Here is a 10,476-nt window from a genome sequence, read left to right as displayed (position 1 = left end):
AATCAGTGGCCAGATGACAATGAATTTTAGTCACTCCAAACCTGGGTCACATTTATACAGTGGATGTGACACATTACATGTAAATAAGTCCAGAAGCTGCTTTTCCTTATCACTAAAATGAATCATCCCATTCCATCAGTAATGAGAAAGCATAAAGGTTTTACATTCATATGTGACTACAACACTATTTGAACCCTCAGAAAGAGAACAAATTTATGAGAATGAAATTCTTGTCTATCAGGAACTGCTTGGTCTTCCATCAAATCATCCATTACCCAAGAGAACTTCAGCTGAGATCATAGGTCAGGAAGCACATATAAGAAGTGTCAACTTCAATGGGCAAAGGGTTCAGACAGAAGCTTTGTTAAAGCTCCGTTATTGCTATCTTTTAACCAGTGTGCAAATTTGGTTCTCATACTCATCTTGGCAGGTAACTCTTGCCACTGCCTTTCCACTTTGTATGCAGCTGCTAGTCTATTCATTGGTTCTCATTTTGGCCTAGAGGGTCCCTAGTTCCATTGGCCCAGAGCAAGGTTTTGTACTTCAGGTTCTGCACAAAGGCCCAGGGGGCAAGGAGAAGCTTAAGATATCCCTACTTCACTCCCCAAGACTCGTGTCCTGGCACAGGGTGCATCAGCTGAATGGAAAGGGCTCCTTCCTCCAATCCATCTGCCCAGAGGTGTCACTTCCCACAGTAACAGTAAAAACTAAGTGTGGCCTTCTGTGCTCCTCATTCCCTGATCTTTGCCTTTCTTACTTGTTTTCTGTGCTCCAGAGTTAATGGGTGAACATGGAGTAAGAATTGTCTTCTTTACAGAAAAGGTTTGACAAAGTATAAATCAATTGTTTCTAATAAAATAATATTTATTTTATTGCAAATATATATAAATTTACATGTACAATACATAGCAGACATGATAGTCTATAGCCACAAAGTAAAAGTGAATGCATCTGTTGATTTTGTTGACCACTAAGAAAGTCTTAGGGAGGTGTATGCTGAATGTGTGAGAGTGCCTGTCCAGTCTAGGAAATCAGAGGCCCTAACCACAGCTTCATTGTTATCCCAGTACCTATCACACTCACTCAGGGCTGGCAAAACACCTTCTATTTTAGATCAGCCAGATCCATGCTATATGTTCTGTCTATCAACATCTCTGCTCTCCAGGACTGGAGGGAGGTGGTTCAGGGCCCAGCTCCCCATTCCCTGGGCTGGGAGCTCCTCCTAGTGGTTTCTGTTTTACTGAGTCTTACCAGTGAAAAAAATTCTTGAAATAATTCTGAGATAGTTCCATGTGAATCCTTTAGAGTTTTTCACAGGCATGTGGTAGCGCATTTGAGTCCAGAACCTAGAATTGGGAGACACTGATTTTAAGCCTCTCCAAGTGACTGTGGGCAAAACCCGGAGAGCTTTTCTCACAAGATGAGGTAGAGACTCTGGCTCTTGGAAGGAACAGAACTTAATTAAAATGAGTTTCAGTGTTTGATCATCCAAAGCAAGATTCACTGCTGCTTGTAGTTCAAAGACACTGGGTCCGTTGACATAGTTGGGGCTTAAGATAAATATTCCTCTTCTACTTTTCTTAATAATGCTTACAATGTCTTCTGCATACACTGGAAATAAAGAATTAAATTAATTGCAACTGTTGTTGTTAAACCTCGAATCACAATAATCCTGACTGTCCCACATTTGCCCAGAGGGTTCCTTGCCACAGACACTCATGGAAGTAGGAAAGAAACATGGTTGACTACAGCACATTCTCTATATCAACTTTACCAATAGTTTTACCACTCTAATGTCTAGTGACTCCCAATTTTACAGTTCTCCCTTATGTTCTGTGTCCTCAAATTATCAACTCCTCTAGGAGCAAAGCTTGTTGGAACAAGGTAGGCTGGGGAAACAAAGGGCAATGGAACGTTCAGATTCCTAGGTGAAGTATCCGAGGTAGCGGAGGCACAAGAGGTCATCAGGAGGGGATGATGTCTACACATCTGATACAAGGCCAGGCCTGGGCCCAGGCTCAAAGAGCCTGCTTGATCCAGTGTTGAGGTTTGTTGCAGACAGAGTCCCAGAATGCAGAGGGACCACTTTGTTTGGAAGGACAGGTGACTTCCTGATGAAGAACCAGGAAATACACCTTTGTCCTAGAAACCCTCCCTATGGCCTGATATTGTCTTTTCTTCTGAAGGTGGATATTTTAGGTGATGGAAGAGGTCTCTGCAACACATATTTTTCTGTATCATTGTCAAAAAAGTTCTAAGCTCATGAAACCTTCCAGAAAATGTATATCCCAACAGAAAGAGTGACAGGAAAACTTAGAGCGTACTTGCATTTAACTGGCCCTTTTGTTTTATACTTTCTCCTGGCATGCAGGACCTACCTCCTCCTGGAGCCACATCTCTTTCAAACAAACACAAGGTGTATCCATATTTGTTTTCCAAAACTTCAGGGAATAGATTCAGGGCCAACTTTTCCTCATTCACAGATGAAGTGGTTTCACTCTCAAAAGAGGTCCATTTCGCATAAGAGATGAAAGCATCAAATTCCTTTTTATCTGAAGAAGAGAAATGATAAAAAATCTATGCCATTTACAGATTTTGTGCTGTCATGGTATATGTACGCGTGCTTGAAATATATGATAAATGGGTGAGAATTAAGAGTCGGGCTCATTACTGAATTGATTTAAAAAAAATTAAAAACAGCAGCTGAGTCCATTTCAAAATCACACTGCTGAGTGGAATTTATTGTCTTCCCAGAAATTAGAATCAAATTCTGATTTCTGAAGAACTTCTGCAGTTCCACTGATGTCAGATCCGACAGCTGGGGCCTTCTGTGATAAATCACAAGCACTCGGAGATTCCTCTGAGCTTTCCTTGCATCTGCAGTGTTGCTGTCTCATTCACTGCACATCAAAGAAAAGTTTACTCCATCAAAGCATGATATCCAGTTAGCAAAGCACTGCTGACACCCAGCACCCTGCCCGTTAGAGAGCTGATGGCACATATACCTCTGCTTGAATGCTATGTGTGAAATGAGGCAATGATAACTACCCAGCAGGCTCATTTCAAGGATGCTGGAGATAATGTATATGACAAGCTTGGGGTCTGGCTCATAGCAGGCACAAGATAAATATCCTTTACCCTCCTTTCTAAATGGGACTCTATATTTATGGAACTTATTTCAGAATATTTTTTGGTCTCATATGTCTCTATTGACTAAATGATTAGAAATGAACGTTGATTACGGGAAAATGCTAAAGAACTCATTGAAAGCGGTAGAAAACCTCCAAAGTTAACTCATGGGCTTCAGAATTAGACACACCTGGCTCATATTCCAGCACCTTGCACCCTGACTGCAAAATAATATTGTTACAAAATAGTAGTAGCCCTGGCTGCTGGTGCAGCTTAGAATTACACTTGTTCAATGTGGACCTAAGAAGAGCCCTAGTGGAAGAGGCCAGAAATATAAAAGGAAGAGAGAGTGGAAAAGGTCTGGAATCAAGAAAGGAAGGTGCCAGGGAGTGGAGGCCCAGGGGGCTACTCTAGGAAGCTACTGGTTACCCAAATAGAAAGAAGGACACTTGTGGGTAAATATGTAACACACTATAGTTGACTCAATTCCTTTCATATCTATGGGAAAGTCCAGCAAACTAGGATTTTTCTATAATAATAAAAGATTGTATTTACTTGGTAATAAAATTAGAGTGGAAGTACTAGACAACATACTAGGTCCTCCAAAATTGCGACATTCTATGTCTCTCTAAACTTTTGTGTATTCATCATCAACATCAAAGGAAACAGTAGTTTTGCTGAATAACATTAGATTGGGCAGAGAGGGCACTGAATCATTGTGCTTGAAACCCAGGTTCTGCTCCTGTCAGAATTCTAGTGTCTGTGCAAAGTAAAAAGAGAAAGGGCATATTTAAATGTTTCACAGTTGATTGACTCTTCTGTGCCAGCTCTACAATCTAAAGATAAATAACATTTTAGTAAAAGAAGTATGAAGTTATCCAAGGAAACGATTAGACATTGATTAGATATTTGGCTTAATTCAAAAAAGCTAACTTTAAAAATAAATAACACTCTTGGCTTAAAGATTTCTAGTATGTATTCTCAATAATTGGTCTAAAACAGGGGTGTCCAACCCACAGCCCACAGGCTGCATGCAGTCCTGAGTGGCTATGAATGCAGCCCAACACAAAATTGTAAATTTACTTAAAACATTATGAGATTTTTTTTTGTTTTCATTAATGTTTGTGTATTTAATGTTTGGCCCAAGATAACTCTTGTTCCAGTGTGGCCCAGAGACGCCAGAAGGTTTAGACCACCAATCTAAAAGAAGGTATGACTGGCATATTTCTTGACTCCCATTTCCCCAGAGACAGGAGAACTTTCACTGAGTTCCTTGTGTGGGAGAAGCCTGTCAGATAAGGAATTAGCTCCGGAGTCCAGCAGAGGAGCTTCTTCTCTTTCCAAGCAACAGAGTTATTTGCTAAAACTGCAAACATCCTAACCTCAGGGGATTCCAGGACTAGAAAAACACAGAAATAGCTATTCTGTTCTGAAGAAGCAAACATTAGTAAACATCACTATCCTGTGTCATGGAAAAGCTGACAGACACGTCATTAATAGTATGGGACTTGCATCTTACAGAACTTCACGATTTGGGGGATATTTCCACCAATTTCAAGTCCCTCATTTTTCAGATAAGGCTGACCAAACTAATAACTAATGCGGGCTATAAGTCAAACTGCTTGGGTCCAAGTCCCAAGCTCTAACATAGCCTCGCAGTTCAATATGGGGCATACGGTCTTTCTTTTTGGCTTCTAGGATTGCTGTGGCAATTCAAGTAGCCAATACACTTGATTGGTAAGCACGTGGTACTCATGAGATAATAGTAGTACTGAGTGTTCACTATATGCTAGATGCTGTTCTAAAAGCTTAGGATGTCTTAACCCCATGAGCACTCACAGCATTCATTGAGATTGAAATTGTGGTTACAATTCCATTTCATCAAAGGGGAAACCAAGGCGCAGAGGTGTTAAGTCATTTACCATATTGCTTCAAGCTGGTTAGCAGCGAGATTATTTTCAAGTCCACCATGTCTGATAATAGCATCATTTGTGAGGTTCCTGGTAACTGGAATAAAAAGAGACTTTCTCTATCTGCTCCCAGCCCTCCCAGGTGTACACCATCAGATCTGGAAGAAATCTCAAAGCCTGAGGAACATGACCTTATCCATCAGGGATAATCCATTTTTGGAGTTCCTCTGTTAAGTCAGTCCTGAGAGGAAAAGTCACACCCAAGTTGGAGTCACCTTACCCCCAAGTGTCTCATCCTTGTTCTGGTAGGTTCGGTACAGCAGCACTATTTCAATCCAGTACATGAAGAGGAGAGCAGTTGCCATCAACATGCCTACTAGGGTCATGATGGTGCCAAGTAGGATGTACAGGAACACCACTGGGGAAAACATGGCAACCATGAGCAAATGCAGAACCACATTTTTGTGGCAAGACTTTACTCAGGTCAATGCTGTGGACCCACCCAAAGCCTTTTCTGGTCCCATTATTTTATCAATATCACTGCTATTGGAAGCATTTCTCTTGAATGCAAAATGCCTTAAATCACATCTTCAGGGAACTATCTTACAATGACCTGGAGAGAGCTTGGGGGAATGGGAAGTTCCTGATCAGCCATGGCCTGGGAAACTGATCACAACCATTTTTATTCATTTTCCCCATAAACTTCTACACAACACATTTGCAACACATTTACAATATACAACCCTCTCATTGTATATTGTAAATTATTTTCATCCATTATTGTTCTTACGTACTAAAGTCTAAACTTCCAGAGGCCAGGAACTATGTCTGGTATACTTTTGCACCCTCCATGACACCTGACTCATGAAACACCTTCACAGAGAATCCACTGTGGACCAGGCATAAATTTTGTCTTATTTGCCTCATGGGCTTTCACAATCATCTGTTCTAAAATAATTTATCAGTTGAATGAATAAATGATATCAACTTCATCTCTGAGAATCTTCTTTAAAAAATTAGAAACTATTCCTTACCAGGAACATCCACTCCAGCTTTAAAAAGTTATGATCTGTGATATACATATACACTTCTACATACATAGACACTGAGAAAAATTACATTTTCACACCTTCACTCTCCAATACCCAGCCATCATGCTTTCTGTATTTGGAAGCCAGAAAAGAAAAGTAGGAAAGGGACCTATGACCTAGCACAATACCTATTGCATAGAGCATGCATAGGTATTTGTAGAATGAATGAATGAATGCATGAATAATAGGCTATTCTGACATAACCCCAATACACAAAATGTTGGTTAAGAAGACCATCTCTGGATCACTGATATGAAACTTGTTGTGTGTGGCCTTGGTCAAGGTATTAAGTGAGTTAATGCAGCAAAGTGAATAGAACATTGTCTTACATAATAAATATTAATTGCTATAATCACTGATACCAATAGACAGCCTGTCTGGACCTCTGGGAATGGGCTGAGGGTGAGGAACAGGAGGGACCACAGTGGGAGATAGAGTTAGGCTATGGGAATGGGACCTGGGAGCCCCTCGTGCACCAAGCCATGTTCCTTGGGGACTGGGGATGGAGGTCAGAGGTTTGAGTAATGCTTTCATGAACTGCCTAGGGTCATGGCTAGGACATTGAGTTTTGTAGCACCGTGCCAGGTCCCACAGGCATGAGGCTAAATACCCCAGGTAACCAAGTATGTGCCTTGTGGACATTTAGCCCCCTGTGCCCCCATGCAGAAGTTCTGCTCCTGGCTGCAGATGCCCTGCCCCTCCCACTGAAGCCACTCTCAGCACTACCTGAGAGGCCATGTTAGGTTTCCAGGGTCATTTTATTTAGGCTTTTGATTCGGTTGCTCTCTGTCAGCAGGCTCCAGTGTGGGCAACTCACCTCATATAGAGAGTAGAGAATGGGAAGTGCGGAGTTGACAGAATGCCATAGGAGTGTCCTTCATAACCATGATGGTGGCAGGGATAGGTTCTTACACTGAGTATGCACAAGGCTAGCAAGATCATTGAACAGAGGAAAGAAACCTCCTACCCCCCTTCAGTACCACATTGCGGGGGGGGTGGGGGGGAGGGAACTAAGGGAAGGCAGGCACATGTGCAATAGAAGTTAAAATGGTGGCAGGGCGAGGGGCTGGACTAAAGAGGCCTGTCAGTGTAGCTCAGGGAAAGAAGGGATTGGATGGGAAGTGGATCTACCCAAAACACGCAAAATTTTGAGAAGTTAATTGGCCGTTCTGAGAAAGCACCTGACCCATCCCACACCCAAAGTTAATATAAACCCAGGGGAACAGATAAACACTCTCTTGCTCATTACTTGCTACTTGAGACTTGCACTTGGATGGTGTACTGACCTGTCCTCTCCGTAGGCCATGTGGTTTTAGCAGTCACATGGCCCATGACCTCCAAGAGGGAGTTTCTCTGTCTCTGTCTCTGTCTCTGTCTCTGTCTCTGTCTCTCTCTTCCTGACCTGATGGAGCATCGTCTGGCACATTCATGCACTCTCTGGCCTGGGAGCATTGGAATTTTAAGCCTTAGAAGCTACATGGCCAAGGCCACATTGGTTCCACACACAGTCTCCAGGAGAGATCCTGAAGCTGGACAGCAGCTGGAAACAAGCTAAGCTATCTGGATGACCACTTAGCACTTGCCTCAGGCTCCAAAGAACAGTACTTTAAAATGAAGCAGAAACTCTGGTGGCTGCCTTTTACTTTGGTTTTGCTGAGGACAGCTGGGTTTTGTCTGGGTTTTACAGAAGAGATGAGCTTTGTAACAGGGAGTCCCCATATCATCCAGCATTTGAATAAAAACCTCTTTCCTTCCTCACTAGTCTCTGCTTCTAGAGCTTGCCTCTTGGGTGGTAGTAGTCAAGTCCCCATTTTTATTCGGTAACATCATCATTTTTATGTAGGAAAATTCCTCTCCATTCAGATAAAAACAGTTGTGTGCATTCTGCAGTAATGTTCCAGGCTTACCTCTTTTCTTTTCCTTCAATTGGATGGATTGGGTAGTGTTCCCAATGGAATTCTGGGCAAAGCAAATGAATGTCTTATGAAGATCACTCTGAGTAACTTCTTTCAAGTGGACAACACACTTGATGATTTCATCCTCAAAAGTGGCTTTAACACTAGGAAAGGAGAAAAAACATCATGCCAGTTCAGTAGATAAAGTGACACCCATTTGCAGCGTTCAGAACTCATGTAAATAGCAAACAGTCTGGCTTTCTGAAGAGCCATGGGATCACACAGTAGGTGACGTCAAAAGAACATAATACAGTTGAAAGAGCTCATTAAAATATATATATTTAATCTGCTAAACATTGTTCTAACCACTAAGGTATAATTTATTTGTGGGCCTCAACTGACCTTTCTCTAAGAATTTCACCTGAGAATGGATTCTAGCAATAACTTAATATTAAAAGTGACTAACTTCTACGCAGGTCTTACTATGTATCAAGCTGTCTTCTGAGCACAAAAGGAGGAGTATTGGGTCTTTTCCATTCCACACCTCACAGAAATTCCACAAGGTAATGGTATGATTATCCTAACTTGGTTATCAATGAAGACCAGGCACAGAAGGTGAGTCTTAGTTCACACTACTGGGATGTAGCAACCTGATTCTTCAGCCTGTGCCATTCTACCCCATCCAGGAAGTGGGAGTCTGGGCATTTATTCGTAATTTGGATTGTCTAAAGTTGCCTATCTCTGGTCTGTACTCATGTTAAGGAATAGTGTTTATGTGAATAATGCATTCACATTAGTCTGTATTGCTTAGAGCCTATACTACCTACTTTTTTTTTTCACAGAATGCTTCTTACCTGCTAGAAGCTGTGATAAGCATATCACCTCAACTGTATACACTCCTTACAGGGACCTTGCAAGGTGGATTGTAGGTGGCATGATGGAAACTCACAGGGTCACATTTCCAACAGGTGGAAAACAAAATTTCATACCAAAGGCCATGTGAAGTCAGAACATACTCTCTTTGTGATACTTGATTACTATTAACTTTGATGCAATATCAGATAATAGAGGATCCAACGGTCCTGGTTTTAGAAGTTCTTGATAAATTTTATCACTGTTCCCAGAATCTGTCCTTTACTTTTTTGTAGTGTTGTATTCTATCAAAATATATTTATTGGTTTATTAAAATGTTTTAAAAATCAGAAGTATGCTTAATCCATAGACTATTACTTTGAAAAAGATCTTACAAAGATGAGGAACTGTATTTTTTAGCAACATGCCTAACAGATTGAATCCAAGCTCTTAACCCTCCAAAGACCAGAGTCCAGCTTTATGAGGAGTTGGATAGATCCGAATGGCTAGAATTTTCCATTTTATTGAGCCATATTGTCTTCTCAGTAAATTCTGGCCACTAATCTGGGTTCTGTGCTCTTGAGAACAATAAACAGTCTAGTTTCTCATAAAACAGATCAGCTTCCAAACACTTCAAGACGTATACCACTACTGAGTCTCCTTTCCTAGGTTGCATTGCTTAAACTATTCCTCATGTCACATAATTTTTGATCAGACTCCTTAATCTTGTACCATTTCCTCATTTCATACTTTCTAGATTGTTAATGACTCTGCATATTTGGATACTCTGAATGGATGGCATTGAGGAAAATGGGGAGTTGGAGTGGGGACGGTGGGCAGCATTCTTCCGTTTTTGTTGGACATGCTGCTTCTATTCAAGCAACCTAGGTCAGTGTGCCTGTCTCCTTGTTAGTTTGATGTTTAAAGCAGCCACATCAAACTGTTGCTATGAATTGAGCTTTAAAGCAACTTAAATATTTTATTTAATGTCCCTGTTGTAAACTGAATTTGTCCTCCACATTTAAAATTAACATGCACTTTCGTACTTTCATTTTCACCTCTAGTTATTGCTTGTGGCTACACCATCAACTGTGTGTGAATGTGTGTGTGTATGTTCACCTCTGTGTGTACATTTTACAGGTTTCCAAAGGTGAAAGCATTTACTGTGGGTTGTAAAGAATATTGTCCTCTAATTTCTTTCTTACCTTCTCATCTCAGTTGGTGGGATTTCCAGCTCCTGGTCAGAATCTTTGCTGTACCACCTTATCACAGGTTTAAAGTCCCTTTCAAAGCCAAATCTTGCTGTGCAGTTAAGAGTCAAAGACTTTCCTGAAAATGAAGGGGCCCCAGAAAAGAAGAAGGAAGCCCATGAAGACTGTTTCCTGTTGCAACCGGTTTATAGGTGAAACAGTTGTGCCAGAAATAATAACCAAATGTATACCTCTCTCTCATTCAGAAACAAATGAAACCATGTTAGTCTCTAGGGGGCAATACTTAGATCTCAAACATGTGACTATATGTTCTTAAAATGAAGATTGGTACGGTCATAGCACTAAGGGTTCCAATATGGTTTGAGAATATACACCAAGAAAATATGAA

At 41.1% G+C, this 10,476-nt stretch overlaps 1 protein-coding gene across 1 annotated transcript in view; it reads right to left on the bottom strand.

Annotated features, from left to right (window-relative positions):
* Positions 1 to 916: 916 nt before the first annotated feature.
* IL18RAP (interleukin 18 receptor accessory protein) overlaps positions 917 to 10,476 on the bottom strand; it is a 33,639-nt gene continuing 24,079 nt past the window's right edge. Inside the window, exons 9-13 of the mRNA XM_024571865.2 lie at positions 10,083 to 10,206; positions 8,038 to 8,189; positions 5,320 to 5,457; positions 2,379 to 2,552; positions 917 to 1,611 (exon numbers count right to left, since the gene is read on the bottom strand). Coding sequence (XP_024427633.1) covers positions 1,238 to 1,611; positions 2,379 to 2,552; positions 5,320 to 5,457; positions 8,038 to 8,189; positions 10,083 to 10,206 — 962 coding nt within the window. The 3' untranslated portion in view covers positions 917 to 1,237. The remainder of the gene's footprint in view (positions 1,612 to 2,378; positions 2,553 to 5,319; positions 5,458 to 8,037; positions 8,190 to 10,082; positions 10,207 to 10,476) is intronic.

This window comes from Desmodus rotundus, chromosome 5 (assembly GCF_022682495.2).
Source record: "Desmodus rotundus isolate HL8 chromosome 5, HLdesRot8A.1, whole genome shotgun sequence".
NCBI classification, from domain to species: Eukaryota; Metazoa; Chordata; class Mammalia; order Chiroptera; family Phyllostomidae; genus Desmodus; species Desmodus rotundus.
The sequence above is the reverse complement of the archived record's forward strand: the minus strand, read 5'-3'. Positions and strand labels throughout refer to the sequence as shown.